General features: G+C 42.7%; 1 protein-coding gene across 6 annotated transcripts; it reads right to left on the bottom strand.

Annotated features, from left to right (window-relative positions):
* LOC139533268 (choline transporter-like protein 2) lies at positions 1 to 21,446 on the bottom strand. 6 transcript variants are annotated; one of them, XM_071331694.1, is made up of 23 exons: positions 10,497 to 10,612; positions 8,756 to 8,840; positions 8,126 to 8,174; positions 7,943 to 8,016; positions 7,675 to 7,759; positions 7,440 to 7,524; positions 7,219 to 7,329; positions 6,939 to 6,999; positions 6,613 to 6,736; positions 6,438 to 6,521; positions 5,738 to 5,850; positions 5,444 to 5,575; positions 5,083 to 5,182; positions 4,829 to 4,921; positions 4,612 to 4,696; positions 4,191 to 4,453; positions 3,961 to 4,055; positions 3,687 to 3,790; positions 3,434 to 3,507; positions 3,265 to 3,335; positions 3,025 to 3,113; positions 2,805 to 2,889; positions 1 to 918 (listed from the first exon to the last, which is right to left on the bottom strand). In XM_071331694.1, exons 6-23 carry the CDS (start codon positions 7,491 to 7,493, stop codon positions 812 to 814), a joined length of 1,845 nt encoding a protein of 614 aa, XP_071187795.1. In that variant the 5' UTR covers positions 7,494 to 7,524; positions 7,675 to 7,759; positions 7,943 to 8,016; positions 8,126 to 8,174; positions 8,756 to 8,840; positions 10,497 to 10,612; the 3' UTR covers positions 1 to 811. The 6 variants fall into 6 exon arrangements, with proteins under 6 accessions (XP_071187795.1, XP_071187564.1, XP_071187637.1 ...); XM_071331622.1 differs by lacking the exons at positions 1 to 918; positions 10,497 to 10,612 and adding exons at positions 1,232 to 2,198; positions 10,085 to 10,215; XM_071331463.1 differs by lacking the exons at positions 8,756 to 8,840; positions 10,497 to 10,612 and adding an exon at positions 21,291 to 21,446.
* Positions 21,447 to 23,647: the final 2,201 nt, after the last annotated feature.

Raw genomic sequence — 23,647 nt, 5'->3', positions numbered from 1 at the left:
TAAATGTACAAAACTTTTATTTTAGTTTCAGAACTCCACAGGCACTTAACAGATCCACAACCCATATTTTCCCCTGCTTTCAGCTTCACACCATCTTAATACATTTCTTTCCCGCTCATTCCATGGCAATTATAACAGAGAGCAAGCATTGACGTTTAACAGCGGGTTAAAAAAGAGGCTTTGGTAATGACAAAGCGGAGAAAATATTGTAACAAATATAAAGTAGTTATACAATTTCAAACAAGTATAAAATGTATGTCTTAGTACTGCATGTATTAAAATAATTGCATAGGTTACATACAAACATGCTGCTTTATGTAAATGTCTAAAATACTTTACTAAATAGATCAGTTCTGTGCTCACCTTCATGTAACACACCAAGTAACATTCATAACAAAGCATGCTCATAACATACTGGTGTACAGCTGGTCTGATTACAGTAACATTCAGCTATATTCAATAAGAACCACATTTGGTTGCTGGTTTTTGAAAATGAGGTCATCAAAATATACTTAGACAAAAACTATGAATTCATCAAAACCAAATAACTGAATGAAATTGGGAAAAAACATCCTTGTAAGAAGCACTCTGCATGCAGTATTAAAATTTAATTTTGGATTTATACGCCTCACTCGACCACAGCAGACAGCAGCGATTGTTTGGACTTCTGACAACAGATTGCCACATAGGTACTGGATGAGTGACAGCATGAGGTCCTTGGACAACCCAGTCTTTAAAGCATACTCCGCTATATACAATTACACACCTGTACACAGAGCTTTTGCCCTCCTCCACACCACATGGGAGAGCTCTACTCTGCTGGTTCAGGCTTGTTCTTCTTATTCAGGACTTTGAGGAGGCGGTCAGACATCAGGTAGGGTCTCTCCGCACTGCCATCGTTCCTCTCCAGGTCCTCCACTGAAGAATCAAGAAAAACATCATGAGACAAAAATATGAAATGATTTCAAAAGGAAAAACTTGAACATTGTTACATTTCCAAGCAGGGGCCAGATCAGAACCAACTTGTGATGGATTAGCAAAGCTTCAAAGATTACGCCAAGTTAAACAGAAGTGCTTTAAGTCATTTAACATGTCATCCTACAAAACATATAATTTGCCTGCTTTTGACAGAATTGGTAAAGCTTGCCTAGTCAAACCCAAAAGGAAGTTTGTTACCTTAGCTTGTTCCCCATCAACACAATGCAGAAAGAGAATGAGGAGGAAAGACAAATAACAGAAAGACTGGCAGCTTTAATCACTAGCAGACATACTACCAACATGCACAAGAAAGAGAGAGGAAAGAGAAACTGCATTCAGTTAATGCTCATAGATCCTAGGAGTTCGTCAAACAGACCTTGCTGACAGGCAAATATTTCAAGGCAATGAGGGATCTGATTGCATTGCTTTACAGAACAAAAATGGAGTCGCTTCCCTCACAAGCAGAACTAAGAAATACATTTCAGTATATACAAAACTACATATGGCTTTTATAGATCATTGAAAATATCAACATTTTAACAATGCACTGATAGCAGTAATAGTAAAGATGGTAGCATTGCAGAGATCTTTTGAATGCTTTAACTGTAAACAATGTGATATCTGTAGGCGGTTCAATACATCAGACCAAAATGGATAGTTATTCAATTAGGCACATTGTTTCCTATGGCTGACAGTGTTTCCCTTCTAGCAACAATGTCAGAACTGCAACATGTTCACTAAAACATCAGTGGAATCCCTAGCATTGTTTATGGGTCGGTCTCTTTTTTCCAAATCAATGAAACTACTATCATTTGCCAACTCCAACCATTAAGAGCACAATATATACACACACACACACACGTTTCTATAGGGAGAAGGAAAGACACTGGTCAAGCAGTTGACTTGTCCAAATTCAGGCCTTGATGTCGATCTACCAATCATGAACAGTAGCATGCCCATTTCTACAAGACAGATCTGCAGGTGGCGATCTCATTCACAGTGTCTTTGCTATGACTACTCCTAAACGTCCTCGTCTTTCCCCTGCATCGGAGGCTGCTATTGTTTCAGCTGGACGTCTTGGTCGTCTGGCTGATGTGGAGAGGACTGGGTTGGCTCCTCGGTCTCCTCCACAGCCTTGTTCTCCAACAGAATGTCATGGAGCGAAGCTGACATGTAATACGGTCTTGCCAGAGAGCCATCATTTCTCTCCAGGTCTTCGCCTATGTGGGTGTGTGTGTGTGTGTGTGTGTGTGTGTGTTAAATGGGGTCATGGGATGGTTGATTGGAAAACAGGATGATGAAGGTGAAGGGTGGCATTAGTAAGGGAGATGGAGGAAAACAATATGAATCGAGAAGGGAGAGAAAGAGAAAGTCAGTCAAAATTCCCAGCAAAAGCACCCATTCGCATTTTAAATTAATAGATCAACACCTAAACTTCCCCATTGTCTGCAACCAGCAAGTTAACAATAGTCCTAGATAGCTGGGTTAGGATAACTTAGCAATAAAGCATTATGAAGAATACCAGAATATCGTCATGCAATTCATAATTAGTGGCAGCCCAACACCATTAGCAGTGAAAGAGGTCATGAAGAAAGGGAGAGGAGGTCACCGTTTCAGGACAACATGAACTTTAGACACATTGGAACATCTTGACTTAAAACTTTTAGTAAAGCTTTGAGATGTAAAAGAGTTGCCAACACGAGGCAGCCATTTCCTAAGTATACTGTGTGCACCATAATCCTTTACCTTCTCACCACTGGTACCTTGTGTTCGTGGGGGAATGACAATGCGTAAAACAAGAGGGGGATGGTTCTACTGTTACTCACAGAAGCAGAGGAAGAGTGTGTCCACACACATGGCGTACACGCTGAAGAAGCCGTGGGCAATAAGGTAGGAACCAACCACCACCGTCTGAGGAGAGAAACACACTCCAACCATTACTATACACAACACCGTAGGTTACACTCAGCTACATTTAAATCATAGATTAAACTACATGTCTTTGTACATAACCCACCAGACCCGGAGCATGGCTATGCTACTCACCAGGATGGGAACCCAGTAGTAGTGGAGGTTGGGCGCTGTGTTCTCAAAGGCCTTCACCCTCCCAGAGAAGAAGAAGAACGCAAAGATTCCTGGGAAACAGGACGGAAGAGTTCTCATCCAATAGCACCACTGGTTGTCAACAGTGAAACGTAATAAAACTAAATACAATCATTAGAAGACTGGCCCTACTGAGAGTGTGTTATTGTTCATCATGTTTCCAGTAGAAACAGCCTCACTTACCCACAAGCCCCACGATGAGGAGCTTGCCCAGGAACAACAGGAAGTCTGTCACCTTGTCCAGGACGGCTACCCTGCAAGGTCAAACAGTGATACGTTGTGATGGATCATAGTCCATTTTGTAAAGTTCATTAAGTCAACACAAACATTAAGAGACAGCACACTCACTCACCTGATCATGTTCCTCATAAGGAGGAAGAAGGCATCTTTGGCAGACGTGCAGAAGTTCTTGCCATATATCGCCACCTAGAGGCAGCAGACTTAAATTCATAATCAAACATAAACCAAACATTTTCCCCACAGTTAACAGCGACAGATGATCCAGGTGACAAAGCTCCTCTGAAATTAATTATATCCAATATGACATGCATTTAACTGGGTGACATTGGTCATAGCAGGTGCACACAAACAGGTAGTACACGCACCATAATGTAGGCATTTCTGTTGATGAACTTGATGAATTTCTCCAGGCACCAGAAGCAGCACTTGAGACAGCACAGTAGGAACTTTGTGCACTTATTTTGGGTTCCTTTAGGGGAGAATAACAGACAGTAGGGCAGAACCAAATCAGAGACAACACGAGTACTAAAAAACCCAACATTCATACACAGCTAGTGTAAAGTCTGATGAGGATATACAATGACAGCTGTGTTAATATCAGCATACCGTAGTACTGCTAATACAGGATCTATGGCTCACCTTGGAGCTTGTGGTCGATGTACTCCAGCAGAACCCTGATGATCTGGATGATGGAGAGGATGAGAGAGCCAAACGCCAGGGAACCTGTGTGATACCTGAGCAGGGGAGTGAGATGTCACTAACCAACCTTATTAAATGGCGTTAAGATACCCACATATGCAACAGAGCATTATGTACATATCTGAACACCCAACTTGGTTAGGAACAGGAACGTAAACAGTCACACACACCTGAGTGATCTGCCAAGGGATGAGAAGATGGGGAAGGCAGGCATGTCGTCAGGCTTGACCAAGGCCCAGTAGTAGGAGGCAAAGGCCCCAGCCAGGGTCATCTGACCCAGCGCTGTCACAAAGTTGGCACACCAGAAGAACAGGAAGACGTTGTAGAACTGCAGGCCGATCAGGTACTTGTGGTAGACCGTCTCTCCACCGTAGTAGGCAAACAGACACGTCGACTTTAGGCACTCCGCCTTCATACTGGAGGTGCTGAAGTTCTGGAGGAGACAGGTAGAGAAGAATCAACCGTTGACATTCTATCCATTGTATACACTTTTATCATGGGATGTGAGCCGATGGTTCAATGTCTCTCCAATTAAGATCAGGCTGTTAGATGGTGACATATTGCATAGGCTAACGGAAAAGCAGGACTCACAGCTGGATCGCAGATTTTCCTGGAGTGATTGCAGGCCGTATCATTGAACACCTTATAGATGGGCTGATTGGAGGTGGACAGGAACCTGGCCAGAGGCTGTCAAGGACTATAGTATGACTCAGAACTACAAATTCCAGCAAATACACATCAATCATTCAGAAGAGCATGTTGAGTTACTCAAGCCTATGAGTCATTTTTCTCCAAACATGAAGGATACACAGCGGTGACGGCCCAGTAGGCGATGACAATGGATAGGAGGGCAAAGGTGAACAAGGGGTAAAACAGGGCTGACATCACATACCCAATGGCCCTGTAAACAAAACATCACAGTTTAGCACTAGAAAGGTCTTATCCACCATCTATGTATTATGTCCCCATTTAAACCACAATGATCTAGCATTCAATGATCCATTTCCCATCCAATCCCATTAGAAAAGGCTGCAAGTGCAGAGAGCACTCCCGTTTCCTGACCTGCTGGCTTCTTTGATGAGAGCGATAGCGATGAGGATTCTATTCCTGAGGAAGATGAGCAGCAAAATGATGATGACCTCCACAATGGCCAGAATAATAACTAAGAGAACGGGAGAGAGAAAAGGCATAAAAACCAAATGGAGAATTCAGTCACGACCATTTATACAGGAATCCTAGTAGTCCTTGGTATCAGTTTATGCTTGCAATAACACTGCAATGCATTATATCTAAGGGTTTATAAAAGTTACCTGGCTAACATTGATCCTGCTTCGTGATATACAGTATAACTCTAATGTATTGGCCCAGGTATATACCTCCTGAGCCACACTAAGGTTGAGAGGAAGTTAGTGGAGAAACTTACTGAAGGCCAGCCAGGTCTGTCTGATATGCAGGTACACAGAGAAGTCTGTCTGGAAGCCCAGGTCCTTTAGAGTGACATTAGAGCCTGCCTCTGACTTCAGGCTAACATACTCCATGGAGCAGTGGAAGATGCCTGTGGTGCAATACAGAGCATGGCCACAAGAGGGAAGTACAGCATTTAGATAGAGAGATGGGAAAGGGACACAGGAGATGGCTTTGTTGATTATAGAGTTCTTAGAGACATGAACATTAAGAAACAACTAAAAAATGGGACTTCTGTTGAACTGGTCTTTACCGTATCCAATGACCAGAATCACCATGACGATCATGACCCACACCATGATCCCGGCCAGGAAGCGCAGGAGGACGATGAAGATGAGACTGATGAGCATGGCAATCACCAACCCTCTGAACCCCGACACAAAAACAAGACTTTAGTGGCTCCATAACTGACTCTTTTTTTTTCTTTTTTTTTTTTAATCCCCTTTTCTCCCCAATTTTCGTGGTATCCAATCGCTAGTAATTACTATCTTGTCTCATCGCTACAACTCCCGTACGGGCTCGGGAGAGACGAAGGTCGAAAGCCATGCGTCCTCCGAAGCACAACCCAACCAAGCCGCACTGCTTCTTAACACAGCGCGCCTCCAACCCGGAAGCCAGCCGCACCAATGTGTCGGAGGAAACACCGTGCACCTGGCCCCCTCGGTTAGCGCGCACTGCGCCCGGCCCGCCACAGGAGTCGCTGGAGCGCGATGAGACAAGGATATCCCTACCGGCCAAACCCTCCCTAACCCGGACGACGCTAGGCCAATTGTGCGTCGCCCCACGGACCTCCCGGTCGCGGCCGGCTGCGAAAGAGCCTGGGCGCGAACCCAGAGACTCTGGTGGCGCAGCTAGCACTGCGATCATAACTGACTCTTTGCTGATCAAGCGCTTTGGAATTCAGTGTGAATGCATTACTGCACAATAGTGTCAAAGGGAAGATGCTGACTTACATTAGGATCCAGTACCAGGACTGGGTGTAATCCTCAAAGATCTTCATGGCCACTTGTCGAGCTTCAATGACCACTGTGGCATTCCTATAGAAGAAAATACAGTGACCAATGCTGATTGTAGATGTAGCACTAGCACCCATCACAAGAAAACATCATGCAAATTATATGGACTCACTTGACCACCGCCACCAGATCTTTGGCATCTCTCTTCTTCCCCTCCTCGTCTTCAAACGTGGATTTATTTCCCACGGTGATCTCCCCTCCCTTCTGGCTCAGGGCAGGGAAGCACCTACGGGTGACTGGAGGAAGAGGAAGGGGGGTGAAGGAGAAGACACAGGACAATGAGGGAGAGCAGTAAAACAATGTCTTTCACTTTTTTCAAATTCTGGAAATGGGGAGGATGGGCTGGCCAGATGGAGGGTTGGGGAGTTCGACTCAGAGGAACGGAAGATGGGCAGGTAGACAGGATAGGGGAGCAAAATAGACTAGAGGCGTACTTACAGGGTTTACTTGGCATCAGCATGGCAGGACACAGGCTAGAACTCAGGATCTGTGTTACAGTCTAAAACACACATGAACAATCAGCACTTAGTATCTCAACCATTGGTGCGGCAATGTATATTCAAAGATTGAATTGTTCACACTAAATTGCCACTCGGCACACTATTTTTGTAGAACAAAACACTGTCACATTCTTGACATTTTATTGACATCGTCATCCATGTTGATTTGAAAAACTACTATGCCACCTATCTCAGATTCCTCTTCACATGCTACTCACCAGCCCCTCTAGACCCTCCTTGCAGAAGTTCTTATAATACTTAAAGTCCTCTTTATTGGTGTAGGCCTTATTGAGCGTCATGAACTTATCAGGGCATTTCTCCACACACATCTGATGGCAAAAGAAATGTTAACATGAGACAAGATAATACAAGTGCATAGGCATACATAAATAACATGGCGTTCAAGAATGTATCAAGTGAAAACAAAGGTTCAGGTCACCTGTGTGGTTGGGCACTGGAACTCCAGCAGCACCATGGGACTGGCACACTTCATGATGTTGAAGTAGAACAGCAGGGGCTTCGTCCTACAATACACACACAACCAGTTGTTCAGAGAACAAGAGCAGGTTTAAAGAGAGAGTATGCCCAGGGGGGAATGATGGAGACAATCAACACATGTGAGTGATTGTCTGTTATTTATTCCACTGTGCATGAATGGTGAGGGCAGAACTTACTCCAGAGGAGTGCCTGCCTGCCCACAGAACTGTCCTCTGCTGTCTGTGGGGTAGATCACCTTCCTGGGGTCTCCCTGGGACCAGGCTAGGGAAGAAGGGAACCATCAACAACAAAGAAACAATCAAATACCAGACATCTTTAACACACAGACATGCTTTAGGTGAGCAGCACTCAGAGATATACCTAAGGGCATGACTCAGGGTATACCCAAGTCCTTAATATGGGGTCAGTTAAGCTTGTTTGTGCCTACAAGACACATTTACTTACCCAGAATTCCCACTGCAACATAGCCCAGTATGCAAATAATGAAGAGGATGCAGCATACAATGTCAGTGCAACCCCTAGAGTAAAGAGAGAGGGAGACATGGAAACGTTATGGGAACAATAGTTTTTAGATGTGAATTATGTGCCATCCTGACTACAGTGTGGATGAACTGGCAATCCTCTCACCTGTTATAGATGGGGCCTTTGAAGGTGGGGTCATACTTTTTTGGTTCACCTAGATGGAAGGAACGCAAATATTGAAACATACAGTAGGAATACCATTTCAGATGGTAAATAGCTTGCAGCGTAGAATTTGAATGAAAGTGTACACACTGCAGGGCTGTCAGAAGACATTTAATAACCAAGATGCACTTTGACACTGTTCCATGTGGTGGCGTCTGCCTCCTAGTTATACATTTCATGGGGTAAACAGAGTGGATTGCCCACGCGTCGACATTCTGCTCCCTTTACTGTTGGTCAGATTACTTTTCCCTCAGGGCAGACACACCTGGCAACCCAACAAATTCCTCTGTAGTGACTAAGCAGCCCTTCTGCAACATGAGAACCTGCAGTACCACAAAACAGTCACCAGAGGTCAGCGACTCTACCATGTGGGCACAACCTATTCATCAAATCACATTTTATTGTCACATGCTTCATAAACTAACAGTCAAATGCTTACTTGGGGGTCCTTTTCCAACAATGCAGAGTTAAGATAAAATATAAAAATGGTGGCACAAGGAATAATACACAGTGAATACCGAATAACAATAACGAGTAAAAAGTAACATTGTTATATACAGGGAGTTCCACTACCTAGTTGATGTGCAGGGGTACGAGGTAATTGAGGTAGTCATCTACATCACAGGTGGTTGGTGGCACCTTAAGTTGGGAGGATGGGCTGGAGCGGAATGGTATCAAATACATCAAACATGGTTTCCATGTGTTTGATGTCATTCCATTTGTTCTTGTTAATGTTTCTTGATTTTCTTAACTTGATAACATTCCCCAAATTAAACTAGGCTATAAACCAGTGCACAATATCCTCTCCCTTTCATACCCAATATAATGTGTAACCTGGATTTGACCCCTGGGGTTCCAATAGGGTGAGGAGGAGCACAGAGACTACAGACTCTCCACATCTGCCATCAGCCCACATCAATCAAAGTTAACTACAGTTACTGTACAAGGAGGGAATGGATATGTCATGAGCAAACTACATTCACTCATTGCCAGTTCTAAATCCTCAGAGGACCAAAAGGAGGCATTAATGTCAACTACATTTAGGCCTAGATGAGAAAAGGTACGGTTATAACAATCAGTCAGAAGTGCTCAAGTTGAGCCATAGTGAATCTCAACTGCACAGAACATCAATAATCACAGTCTTAAGGTGGTTGAACCACTGGGTCTAGACTAGATACTATAGAGTATGATGTTCAGCATGGCGGCCATTAATAATGCAGAGCAGTGGTCAGGGTGCTATTGCAGCATGCATTTTAGTGGGCCTGCTCCCAGAGAACACCAATCCACTGGACACAGCAGGTCCACAAGCACAGAGATACAGAGTCTGGATGTTAAAGTGTTAAATGGGCATAATCAGCCTGAGATGCCCTTCAAAGACATGGTGGAAACAGCCTGCAGAGGGAGTGTAGGCTGGAGCAACATTTGCCCAAAACAACAGTGGCTGATGCATTTATATTTTATCAGGGCTGAAAACAAACAATGTTTCCTGCCAATTTTTCAGTCCAGTCCTTATATACACACACAATGCAGCACCATTTGATAAAGGAGAGAAAACATTGATACAATGTTCACTTGCATTTCTCCACACACCTGGGTAAATCAGCAGGTTTAACCCACACCCATTGTCAGCCATGTTGTCATAATGCCGATACTAGAGGTCTAGTTTCACCCAGTGTTGCTCTTCTCTAGAGACAAATTACACCACCCATTAACAAGCTCCAACTGACAGATTCGTTAAAACATTCAAGCAGTGAGAAAAACTCTCTCACTTCAAGAACAAACTTAAGCTACAACGAAACCAGCCATCATAAAAGACACAAACAGCTTTTCATAAGGTTGAAAAAGGTAAAACCACATAAGCTCTAATGAAACTAAAATCGGGTAGGAGCAGTTAGTAGTTACCATTCTTTCCGTAATAGGATTGCTGCTCAGGCATCTTTAAATTCCTTTCTGGTAGTCAACTTAAAAATGACCGGAAAACTCTCCCTCTTTTTCTTCAGCCCTTTTCTGCTTCACTTCCTTTTCCTGCCAACTGGTGTGTTTAAGTGAGAGCGACAGGTATTGTGGGGAGAAACTTGTCCGACCTGTCTGCAACAGCTCTGAGCACACCCCTGTTCCTCAGAGTCCACCCCCCCCCCAACAGCTGCCTAGCTCAAATCTCTGGTCCACCTGTTCCTTTCTCTTCCCCTTTTCCCTCCACACAGAGCTCTTTTTGTCTGTGTTTCTCTCACTCTCTGCCTTTGTTCCTGGCTTTCTCTACCTCTTTCACACACTCTCTCTCTCTCTCTCCCCAGAGTTTGGTCAGGTAGCTCACCTACAGGGAAGGGTGGGAGCACAACCGAGGCAAAATGGGTGGAGACAATTCCTTGTTTTTCACAACACTGACTCTCCCCCTCTGTGAAAGAGCTACTGGATATCTTTGTGGATCCCAAGCAAACTACACAGGAGTGATTAAAAGCATTTGTTTGGGGGAAAAACAAAAAAGCTGTTGTGTGCACTAGAGACTGATGAGACTCAGGTGTGCTGGTTATAATACTGGATAGATGAACGCATTAATCAAGATCTCCAGCCCTGAAGCTATTTTGACTGTCAAATGAACACGAAGCTATATTTTGATACCTTATTTAACTTTTAGAGCTATCTTAAATGGCAATTCTGATATTTTTCCACTAATTGACCTTTTGACAAATCAGATCAGCTCTGAAAAAGATCTGGGCCCATTGTTGGTTCTAACAACTAGCCTTAAGATGCTTTTGGGAAACCGGGCCCTGATGTGAAAGATCTGATGTGGTTGTTCAAAATAGCAATTTGTGGAAAAAATATCAGAATTGGACTGCCTGTGTAAACGCAGCCTTTTTTACTTATTTCTAACAGTCACTTCTACGTTTGAAAAATTCTTGTCACACCAGGGCTGCGTTCAGTATGTTTTTATGTTCTGGAACGTTCAACTGAACGGCCAGGTTGGGGAATGCTGTATCATGGCCTCTGTCGTTTAAATACGTCACTCATTGCATCAAGGCACCAAATGGGAGCAAATGTACCTCAAAGTCTTTTGAACGTACAAACCGTTTCTGCAACGTAGCAAACGTTCAAAGCAAACTGAGCGTCCCTCTGCCCAATGGAGTATTCACAAGGTGCATTCAATTCAAAGTTGCTCATTAGGAAGTTCATTATAGCCAAAGAGTGTCTATTATATTGACAAGATAGACATGTGTCCGCTCTAACAATGGAAATACATATCCTCAAAGATGGAAGGCAGGCAGGAGGGTGGACCATTCCAGCCAATGAGAGGGCAGATAAGCGTGTGAACAACTGGCCATAGAGATAGATAGAGGACTCATCTTTGTATCTGTGCCATTATAGTGTCTGTGACAGCATGGCATCTCCATTTTAAGGTAGTACATTTTCTTATTCTTCATTGGCTGATTGCTTCCAACTCATAGGAATCCCCACCCAGTTGACTACTTTAAAATGGTGGAAGTCCTCAATGGCTAAATCAATCAGGGCTTGACATTCACTTTTTTAGCCAAGTAGGACAGATGTTTTAAATTGTCTGAAAGCTCAAGTCACTTGTACCCCCCCCAAAAAAGCCAAAAATATGACTGAAAATGTTTTGTATTATGCAAGTAACTACTTCACAAAATAATTCATTATTATCACTGGTATTGACAATGGAAGGCTGCTGGTCTGATCCCATGTATTATACAGTATCTCCTGCCGTTGTGGCCTTGAGCAAGTCACTTAACCCCCACAAAGTAAAATACACACCAGAGTCAGCTTATCCAAGTCCTGTTGAGCAGTTGATTTTTGCAATGTGCTGTGTTCAAGCAAGGCTGGAGCAAAAGCCTGCACACCCAATAGCACTCCTGAAATCTCCTGGAGCATGATTGGCCTCCTACAATTACAACCAAATACTTTTTATGTCTTTATAAAATAATTCCCTCATTCAGTGAACCAGGGATCAAATGGCTAAGGTATCTAACTAAGATGTTTATCTATTTATAAGGTTAAAATATTCAGTGTTCAGGGGAGATCTTGACAGTATAAGAGTTACTTGTCAATAAGCCTAATCTAGGAATATTCTTGTAATTTTGTCAGAATTACATGGGCAGTATTGGAATTTTGAGCGCTTGAGAAACGGTTTTACAACTGGAATTTGCAGCATTGGTTTCATCAACTGTGCACCCGTATCAACTGCATGTCAGCCATTTGCGATTATACACGAGTGCTGGTGGAAAGTTATTTTAGGACATGGACATGACAATGACACTAATACATGCTAAAAGCTAGATAGTTCATGATTGATATGATTTATTTAAGTGTTATACACCTACCGGTGCCCAGCCCACCTAGCGAGTTAGCCAATTCAAAACATATTGTGTAGTTTGGCTGGTATTCTAGTTAGTCTGTTGTATATCATTATTTTACCTGCTGCGCAAATGTCTCTCTCTCCCTCCTCTGGTAATGGCCCACTGGAACGCAGGTGATACACACACCATGACTTTTACAGGATTTTCATTGCTGACCAGAATTTACTGTAACTGGGCAAATAACTCACTAACTAGCAATGAATATCAACAAATGTGCACATGCGGCTGCTTTGATTTCAAAAACGCATCTCGCGACTGCAAGATGTAAAGGCCTGTCAATGCAAGCCTACAATATTATACTCAGATGCGCTCTGCTGAGATTGGGAGGACAGTGTGCAACACATTGCATCCGGAGGACACTGATCCAATACTGATCGGAGTAACCTAATGTTTGATATTGTGATTTTTGCGTGATTGTTTTTTACTTGTCCATTTGGACAACTTAAATCTATATTCTTCTTGTCCGACAATTGTTTTACTTGTCCCGGACAAGCGGACAAGTATTAATGTCGAGCCTTGTCCATGATGAGTCCTCTATCTCTATAAGAACAGGCACAACGCCGATATAAAGTCGTTTTTTCCCCAAAAGTTGCCGAAAAGCCATGTAACAACCCAATCATTATGAAACTTCTATTCGATCAAATAAGCTCACGTAGCAAATTAGTAATTACATTTGGCCACACTTTATTTGGATAGAGCATCGACAGACGGACTATTAAAATAAAGTCTAACCTTACATTTTTTTGTTGACCAAATTCGACACTTTCATTGACCTCCATACGAAAATACTTCACTTCGTGGGCTTATTTTCATGGACATATTTTGGGCTGAGTAAAACCTCTCGCTTCGCCTATTCCTCTCTGTTATATCCAGGTGTGTCCTCTCAGAGCCATTGCATGTCATATTCATAGGTGTTTTCTACCCTCTTGTGGAAACATGACTGTATTACATTGGGTGGTTTCACCCAGCCTGGCTGGATATTCACATATCCATAACCACATCCTGTTGTGCCATTTCCTTTGCTTTCACTGGGTTTGCACGCTAGCGGGATATTAGACTACTTTTTATTAAAAAACATTTAGCAGTGAGCAATGAAAAGCAATCTCTATAACATTTCAATTTAGATTACCTTTGTCTGAACCCAACGGGATGCTGTGTATGCTGATGATAAAGACAGATTATGGGGAAATTGAGTATGTTTCATGATGAGCTGTGTTTGGAAAATGGGTATTGATGAGAAGCTTCTGTTGGAATCTCTCCATACTCTTTCCAGGCAGTGTAGTCACTTGTTTTGGCCAATGGGATAGTCTATGTCATTCTGGGAATGGCCAATTTTCCATTCATTACAAGTTAGTGAGAGAAAGCAAAGGCTACCTCTGTCCTCATTTTCTGTAAAACCCTACTGGCCCCATTATTACAAGCACAGTAACAGACTTGTTTACAAGCTACCAGCACAAAATAGCCAATCAACAACAGTCTCAACATCTCGATGGGCTATGCACAGGGAGGATATTTCACCCTGCAAGAGTTGGATCTCCACTGAATACATAATACAGGTATGACATGAATTCCCACATTTCAGTGTCACATTTTCTCTACAACTTCTCTATGGCTTGAGAAAAGACTTTAAAAAAGCTACAGCACATTGGGAACACGAGCACAACGTCATATTCTGTTGGGGAAGCATGGTGAGTGGGAGTGTGCTGTCAGGCCCTGCCAGCTTTAATCCATTAATGCATCCTTTCTTAAAGGGGTGCCTATGGCCTCAGCTTCACTACATTCACTATCAGGACAAATGTTATTTGCTACATCGGTTGTTGTAATAACTTTATTAGGGTACACTACCATACCTAGATGTTTCCCAAGAATCTGCACAAAGAAATATATATACCACGGTTTCTCTTATGGACAGAGAGCTCATTGTATAGTGTACTACACAAGGTCCAAGGCAGTTTTACTTCTGGTTTTCTTGAGCTTCAGATATTTGCTTTGGAACTTTTCTAATGTTTCCTGAGTCGAGTTTCCCCTCAATATTATCCTTCCTCCCTAGCCTCTCCTCCTCTCACAGTGAAAACGACCATAAATAAGGTCAACCTTCCATTAAATGTTTTATCTGTCCACCATGCCTGTATTTATACCCATACCGATGTCTACAGTGCTCTATGTACAGAATATAGAGTACTGTTGCTCATTTATGCACTAGATTGTGACTGTCATGCTGAATGTGTGTATGCACATATCTGGAGAGAACAGAAATAATGTATTTTGTTTGGGACTGGTGAACAGCACTGCACTTAAATACATACACTCATCCAATGTGCACTTCTCCTGAGTCAACTATTATACAGAGCATTCGGAAAGTATTCAGACCCCTTCACTTTTTCAACATTATGTTATGCTACAGCCTTATTCTAAAATGTATTAAAATGTTTTATCCCCTCATCAATCTACACACAATACCCCATAATGACAAAGCGAAAACAGGTTTTTCTAAATTTTAGCAAAAAAACTGAAAGATTACATTTACATAAGTATTCAGACAGCTCTAGGAAGAGTGTTGGTGGTTCCAAACTTCTTCCATTTAAGAATGATGGAGGAAACTGTGTTCTTGGGGACCTTCAATGCTGCAGAAATGTTTTGGTACCCTTCCCCAGATCTGTGCCTCGACACAATCCTGTCTCGGAGCTTTACAGACAATTCCTTCGACCTCATGGCTTGGTTTTTGCTCTGACATGCACTGTCAACTGTGGGACCTTATGTAGACAGGTGTGTGCCTTTCCAAATCATGTCCAATCAATTCAATTTACCACAGGTGGACTTCAATCAAGTTGTAGAAGCATCTCAAGGATGATCAATGGAAACAGGATGCACCTGAGCTCAATTTCAAGTCTCATAGCAAAGGGTATGAATACTTATGTAAATAAGGTATTTCTGTTTTAAGTTTTAATAAATTTGCCAAAGACTCTACAAACCTGTTTTCACTTTATTATCATGGGGTATTGTGTGTATTGATGTAGAACTTTTTTTAATTTAATCAATTTTAAAATAAGGCTGTAACGTAACAAAATGTGGAAAAGGGGAAGGGGTCTGAATACTTTCCCGAAGGCACTGTATACCCCTGAGAAAAGAGAAGCATGATGTCATATCAACACAACAGTAGGCTATAGTAGCAGCTTCCCCTCCTCAGACTGTCTCTCATTACAGTAAGTGCAGCAGTAGAGTGTTGACTGAGTGCAGTATGTATGACCGTTTCCCTCATAGGGAGTTTTCAACATCAAAATAAGATTGACTTGACCAAGAGTGCTGACTACAGCAGATAACATTACTACTTCAGAGATATCGAAACTAGATATGGAGTCTTGTTGGTGGTTAGGGTAGGGAAGTGTGCCCTCTCTCCAAATATCTCTGCTGTTAAAAACAGCATCCTCTTTATGGTCTGGACTAGATGTCTGTACACTTTGGATCAGGGTTCGAATTACAGAGCTACCAGGACACCCCCATAAACGTTACAAATATCAATGTTGGTCCAGTCCACTATTTTTAGAGTATCCCAAGAGACAATATGTAATTCCATCCCTGCTCTGGACTATAATCCTAAACAAAACTCTGCTGTAACAATGAATATATCTGAATATAAGATGCTCCTGAGTCCTAACCATGTCCTCTTCTTCAGTTTCCACTTTCTGAAGCCTGCTGGATAAAACAGGCCCATCTTCCTGAGGAGAGAGTGTCACCTCTACTGTCTGTCTCCCTAATTTACTCCAGTGAGAGACTCTCTCAGAGACAACAGACAGCACTGCACTTCACTGAAACAGACGCCCATTCATGTCTTGTCTTTGTTGTTTTCTCCATTGTGCTCATAGCAGAGATAGATAGGCTAGAGCCTCAGCACCAACCCATTAGACAACATCAATTAGGTTACTTGGCTATGTTTTGATAACATTGACAAAGAAACGCAATTACATTCTCTAAAAGTCTGCTAAATGAACCTAATTTCCAAAATAGTGCTCTATTTTCGTACCCCTTACTCATGGCTCTGATTCAGCTACGAAAATCTACAAAACAATGCAGAATTCCAAAGAGTATAGGGGTTTTTCACCTTCCAAACATCCAGGTGTGACAGACCAGACAGGCTGTGGGAGAGCAGCCAAGTCCAACAGTGATGACTACCAGTCAGGAAGAGGGGCATGGCATACCACACAAATAGACGGTGGTTCCTAATAACTCAACATCACTATTAAAGGAATTGATCTCTGCCACTTCTCTTCTCCTCAGGCCCCATGACCCTAATAACTTTCCCTAATAACTTAATCTAACACAGGCTGTCTGCTGTCTGAATGGAAACAAAATGTAACTGCTGTTGGGTTAATAAGTCACATGAGTCTGTTTGGACCAGACTGTGATCAAGCAGATTAAACAATAATATTTGGGGCTGGCAGGGAACACTATTCTCCTTCCCTAGGGGCATGCCACTGGACACAGACGTCAATTCAACGTCCATTCCACGTTGATTCAACGTAATTTCATTTAAATGTTGTGGAAACAACATTGATTCAACCAGAGGGTGCCCAGTGGGATGCCTGTTTATTCAATACAGTTGCTGAGTAAAGCGACAATGTGGGAAGTGAGAACACGATGACAGCTGATGTAATAGAAAACAGCTGGACCACACTTCAATTGTAAATGTTCATGAATAGCAAAAACTACACTATTGCTACAGTCTTAGAAAGAAAGGTGCTATCTAGAACCTAAAAGGGTTATTTGGCCGTCCCCATACAGGAACCCTTTGAATAATAATTTTTGGTCCTAGGTAGAACCCTTTTGGTTCCAGCCAGAACCTTTTTGAGTTCCATGTGGAACCCTTTACACAGAGGGTTCTACATGGAACCAAAAAGGGTTCTACCTGGAAACAGAAAGGGTTCTCCTACGGGGACAGCCAAAGAACCCTTTTGGAACCCTTTTTTCTAAGAGTGTAGTTAGACCTTGCCAGAGCTTGAAATAAAGATCAGAGAGACTCTGGATCAAGTTTCAAACCACTCTCCTAAATATGTCTTATAATTACACACAATCTAAGACTGCACATGGCTGTAGGCTGTCTGATCCTGTCAGTTCCCCTGTTATTGAGGTTTCCTGATATGTGTTGGCCTGAAATTACTCCATGATGTGAAATGGGGATGACTATGTTAGATCACAGCCTAAACCCCACTGTATTTCTGAGTCAGTCCTGTGTCAAACTCCCCACAGTTATGTTTTTTGTACTTCGCCTTATGTGAAACCCTGACAGATTTCCATGAAATGCAGAAAGACTTCATACGACTGCAAAACAAACGCACAAGGAACAAACAATGAAGAAGAAAAAAGAAGGGCCTCTGTCTACCAATCATCACACTATTTATAACCACACAAACACATAATACCTGATTATCACTAAATATGCTTCCTACTGTCAGATTCCAATACATCTGCACCTGCATCTTTGTTTTCATTTAAGAGTACTACACCGAATTTGACAGTCATTTGGGAGAGTAATTTTTGTCACAATATAGTGCTAGAGGCCTTTAACCCCACAACTTTTCACAGAATGTCTTCAACTTTATTTCCTGCCAAGTCACAGCTTACTATTCCCACAATGCAGTTTGTTGCTCAACTGTCTTTTCTTCCCATCAAAATCTTGCTCTGGTGTTGACCTGACTGCTTATTTGTATGAGGGTTATAACACATTCCTAAATCCTGTTTAGAGGGAAGAGGCAAACAGTGCTGTACACAAAATAGTAGCCCATACTGAGGTTGTAAAATGTATTGTGCCAGGAAGAGAGGAAAAAGTATTGGATAATGAAAGAGAGGGTTTTAAATAATAAATGAATCATCATAAGACAGGCAGAGGGAGGAAAGGGCTGTGTGCGGAGGAAAGAAGAAAAACAGCTTTCATATGGCTGGAGAGGGGAGACAGCTAACAAGTCAACCATAAACCTCGCCTTATCCCTCCTCCATGTTGTTCACAGGGCCCTGCAAACCCCACATAAAACCAAAACACAAACAGTGAAAATGAGAAAATATGTCAGTGTTTCTACATCTTGTGGACAGTGTTGACCCTGAAAACAATATTTTAGCTCAAAACAAAGGGTTCCAGATGTTCGTGATGCTGCGAGAAAGTATACAGTTTGAGCGAATCTCATCATTTCTTTATTCTACTGGTTTTCACCATGCTTTGCTGTACTAGAATTACAATGTTATAACTGCAGGCAGCAGTAGCGTACCCGCCAAATGACTGGGTGTGCCACTACTTACACATTTTGGGGGTATACAGTACCAGTCAAAAGATTGGACACACCTACTCATTGAAGGGTTTTTCTTTATTTTTTACTATTTTCTACATTGTAGAATAATAGTGAAGACATCAAAACTATGAAATAACACATATGAAATCATGTAGTAAACAAAAAAGTGTTAAGCAAATCAAAATATATTTTATAGTTTAGATTCTTCAAAGTAGCCAACCTTTGCTTTGATGACAGCTTTGCACACTCTTGGCGTTCTCTCAACCAGCTTCACATGCTTTTCCAACAGTCTTGAAGGAATTCCCACATAAGCTGAGCACTTGTTGACTGCTTTTCCTTCACTCTGCCATCCAACTCATCCCAAACAATCTCAATTGGGTTAGGTTGGGTGATTGTGGAGGCCAGGTCATCTGATGCAGCACTCTATCACTCTCCTTCTTGGTCAAATAGCCCTTACACAGCCTGGAGGTGTGTTGGGTCATTGTCCTGTTGAAAAACTAATGATAGTCCCACTAAGCGCAAACCAGATGGGATGGCGTAGCGCTGCAGAATGCTGTGGTAGCCATGCTGGTTAAGTGTGCCTTGAATTCTAAATAAATCACTGACAGTGTCACCATCACATCTCCTTCATGCTTCACAGTCTTGTCCCAAGCAAGACTCTTCTTCTTATTGCTGTCCTTCAGTAGTGGTTTCTTTGCAGCAATTCACCACGAAGGCCTGATTCATGCAATCTCCTCTGAACAGTTGATGTTGAGATGTGTCTGTTACTTGAACTCTGTGAAGCATTTATTTGGGCTGCAATTTCTGAGGCTGGTAACTCAAACAAACTTATCCTCTGCAGCAGAAGTAACTCTGGTCTTCCTTTTCTGTGGCGGTCGTCATGAGAGATAGTTTCATCATAGCGCTTGATGGTTTTTGGGACTGCACTTGAAGAAACTTTCAAAGTTCTTGAAATTTTCCAGATTGACTGAAGTAATGATGGACTGTCATTTCTCTTTGCTTATTTGAGCTGTTGTTGCCATAATATGGACTTGGTCTTTTACCAAATAGGGCTATCTTCTGTATACCACCCCTTGTCACATCACAACTGATTGGCTCAAACACATTAAGAAGGAAAGAAATGACATAAATTAACTTTTAACAAGGCACACCTGTTAATTGAAATGCATTTCAGGTGACTACCTCATGAAGCTGGTTGAGAGAATGCCAAGAGTGTGCAAAGCTGTCATACTTTGAAGAATCTTATATTCTGATTTGTTTAACACTTTTTTGGTTACAACATGATTCCATATGTGTTTTTTCATAGTTTTGATGTCTTCGCTATTATTCTACAATGTAGAAAATAGTAAAAAAAAATAAAGAAAAACCCTGGAATGAGTAGGTGTGCCCAAACTTTTGACTGGTACTGTATATTTACAGTCCAAATTACAACCGTGGAGTCAGACTCTATCATTTTGGCAGAGGTTTGTCTACTCCAGCAGAGATTCTTGCTCTTTTTAGGCAGCATAAATTAACTAATGTATTATGAGAACATATCTTCAAGGAAAACCATTTCCCTTACATGAACAACAATTGTTTGGATCCATTAACCTACCAACACCTTTATATTGCAGGGAATAGCAGGTTTTTGCTGACAATAGCTGAAACACACACAGTATCTTCTCTAAATTCAAATTCAGACCTACCATGAGGCATTTTTTTAATTAACTAATCTATATTTGGATGGTGGTCAAATTTCTGTCAGCACAAAGCTGGTGAGTTGTTCTCTAGTGTGCCATACCAGGCTGAGGAATGTAACAACTGGACAAGCAAAGGCTGAGTAGGGACACTACAACTTAACCCTAACAATAGTAAACTACATGTTTACTACTGATTAACTGAAAATGTTAGAGAATTGAAAGAAACTTCAAAGCCCACAGCCTATTTGAGAATCATATTGTATGATCATTTCAGATAGGCTACAGTATTTGCATACAAGTGTGCATTTATTGTATGGAATGTTGTAGGCCCTTATACCACTAATTTCTCAGCAGTCTCATTGTTTGGCACAGGGATGAGACCTGGGCGTGGGAATGTGAGAGAGGCAACAACAACATAGGCTAATCAAATGCAATCTGTAGGCTAGCAGAAAACAGAAGCATAGACTATTACGCATGGAAATGATGGCTCGAATTGTGAGAGTCAATTTCCATTCGTCTATTCTCTGAAAAGGAGACAGAGAAAAGTTGATTGAGTTAGGCTACGTCAATGGGGTAAATCAAATATGTAATAGCCAAATGCTGAGTTAAATTGTTACATGCATCCAACACACACCAATACAATGTTGCATTCCACACTCCAGTCTTCTTCATACATGAAAACGAAACTATATAGGGCTAGTCGGCTAGCTATCCCAGGACAGTGAAAGCGCTGTTAAAGAGATATGGTAGCCTATATAAACTAAACAAGCTAACAACTTACCATACTTCGGTTTCTCACCCTCCAGTTCCATCATGAATTAGTGAGTCCAATTGTAAACTAAAATTGTAAGACTACATATATCACAATTCCCAGTCCAAATGGTAGCCTACCGATAAAGTTACTTCGCTGAAATCCACTCCAAATCTGAACCAAACCCATAAATTTAGCGAGGCGTTACTTCTTGAAAAAGTTGACCAGTGAATGCCAACAAAACTTTGAATGACGGGCAAATATACGAATCACTGGACGTGGGTGTGAGCATGATGACACTGCTATTATAACGGTACGTCAATGTGACCATATAACATGCAGACAGTATAGCCTATCTATTTATCTTCATATGCAGAGCACAGGGATATGTTTTTATACAGTATGATACAGTGTTTCAAGAAGAGAAGCTGCAAGATTTCCTAAAATAATCTATGTCAGGACGGAAGAACCGGAAGAACCGCTGTGAAAAGGGATTTAGGAGTACGATACAGGTTAAGCCTACTTGCTCAGTAATTTGTTTTCTAATTTATCAGATTAATTGAGCTACACAATAAATATGTAAGAACTGTGTTGGACGTGCAGTCAAGTTAAAATATAATTTCCAAAAGAAATAAAAATGCTGGAATTGGTGCCTATCTATCCAACTCAGATGACTGGCAAACAATTACATTTTCATTACACTGGAAGGCATCATATTGGCACCATATCAACGTGGCTATTGTTCAAAATGTGTGACTGTCCTGGTAAAAAAGTTACATAATTCAGCATAACACCCAGTGACTATACACCATGTCAGTTTGTTTGTCTCAGCATGGCTGGTACCTTGAAGGTCTTACCTAAAAATGGGCATCTCACTACAGGATTCCTTAGGGTCTTTCAACAGCACACTGCTTCTGCCAAGTGTCACACAGGATTGAAGTGCTTTTCCCCCCAATTATTAATATATTTAATTCTCATTTAGTTATAGACCTTTTTCTAAATGTGGGATGGGGAGTTGGATGTCTGGAATCAACATCTCTTTGCACATTTAATTCACAACAATCAGAAACAAATCTTCAATGAGCTTTGTAGAGTGTTATAGCTCTATTATACTCTATCATATTAGTGCATGTTACATTGAGCTCATTACACACATGCCAATGTGCTGCACTCTACTGGTAAAGTCAGGGCCCAACATCTTAGAATAATATGAAAATGATCCTCCTTTTATGATCCTGTAACGGCAGCCTTCCTCCTCTTCGTCTGAAGAGTGTAGCAGGGATCGGACCAAGACGCAGCGTAGCTCGTGTTCAACATGATTTAATAATGACGATTAAACAGTGAACGCTGACAAAATACAAAATAACAAACGTGGCTTACCGATACAGCCCTATCTGGTGCAGAGAAAACACAGAGACAGGAAACAACCACCCACAAACCCCAACACAAAACAAGCCACCTATATATGATTCCCAATCAGAGACAACACAAAACATCTGCCTCCGATTGAGAACCATATTAGGCCAAACATAGAAACAGACAAACTAGACACACAACATAGAATGCCCACCCAGCTCACGTCCTGACCAACACTAAAACAAGCAAAACACACAAGAACTATGGTCAGAACGTGACAGTTCCCCACCCTGAGGTGCGGACTCCGAACGCACCTCCTAAAACTCTAGGGGAGGGTCTGGGTGGGCATCTGTCCGCGGTGGCGGCTCCGCCGCAGGACGAGGCCACCACTCCACCACTCCACCATTGTCTTTGTCCCCCTCCTTAGCGTCCTTTGAGTGGCAACCTTCGCCCCCGACCCTGGTCTAGGAACCTTCACCAAGGTCCCCACTAGATTGAGGAGGTAGCTCAGGACAGAGAGGTAGCTCAGGACAGAGAGGCAGCTCAGGACTGGAGGACGGCTCATGACTGGCTGGCGGCTCCTGACTGGTTGGCGGCTCCTGACTGGCTGGCGGCTCCTGACTGGCTGGCGGCTCCTGACTGGCTGGCGGCTCCTGACTGGCTGGCGGCTCTGGCGGCTCCTGACTGGCTGGCGGCTCTGGCGGCTCCTGACTGGCTCTGGTGGCTCCTGACTGGCTTTGGCGGCTCCTGACTGGCTCTGGCGGCTCCTGACTGGCTCTGGCGGCTCCTGACTGGCTCTGGCGGCTCCTGACTGGCTCTGGCGGCTCCTGACTGGCTGGCGGCTCCTAACTGGGTGGCGGCTCTGGCGGCTCCTGACTGGGTGGCGGCTCTGGCGGCTCCTGACTGGGTGGCGGCTCTGGCGGCTCCTGACTGGGTGGCGGCTCTGGCGGCTCCTGACTGGGTGGCGGCTCTGGCGGCTCCTGACTGGGTGGCGGCTCTGGCGGCTCCTGACTGGCTGGCGGCTCTGGCGG

This window comes from Salvelinus alpinus, chromosome 1 (assembly GCF_045679555.1).
Source record: "Salvelinus alpinus chromosome 1, SLU_Salpinus.1, whole genome shotgun sequence".
Taxonomy (NCBI): Eukaryota; Metazoa; Chordata; class Actinopteri; order Salmoniformes; family Salmonidae; genus Salvelinus; species Salvelinus alpinus.
Note: the sequence above shows the minus strand (reverse complement) of the source record. Positions and strands in the feature narration are given on the sequence as shown.

Coding starts and splice junctions, on each gene's coding strand:
- LOC139533268 (XM_071331368.1), bottom strand. CDS start 21,324: ATGATGGAACTGGAGGGTGAGAAACCGAAGTATG. Junction 7,000..7,218: donor AGGAGGGTCTAGAGGGGCTG/GTGAGTAGCATG, acceptor TGTGTGTTTTAG/ACTGTAACACAGATCCTGAG. Junction 6,522..6,612: donor GATCTGGTGGCGGTGGTCAA/GTGAGTCCATAT, acceptor TTTCTTCTATAG/GAATGCCACAGTGGTCATTG.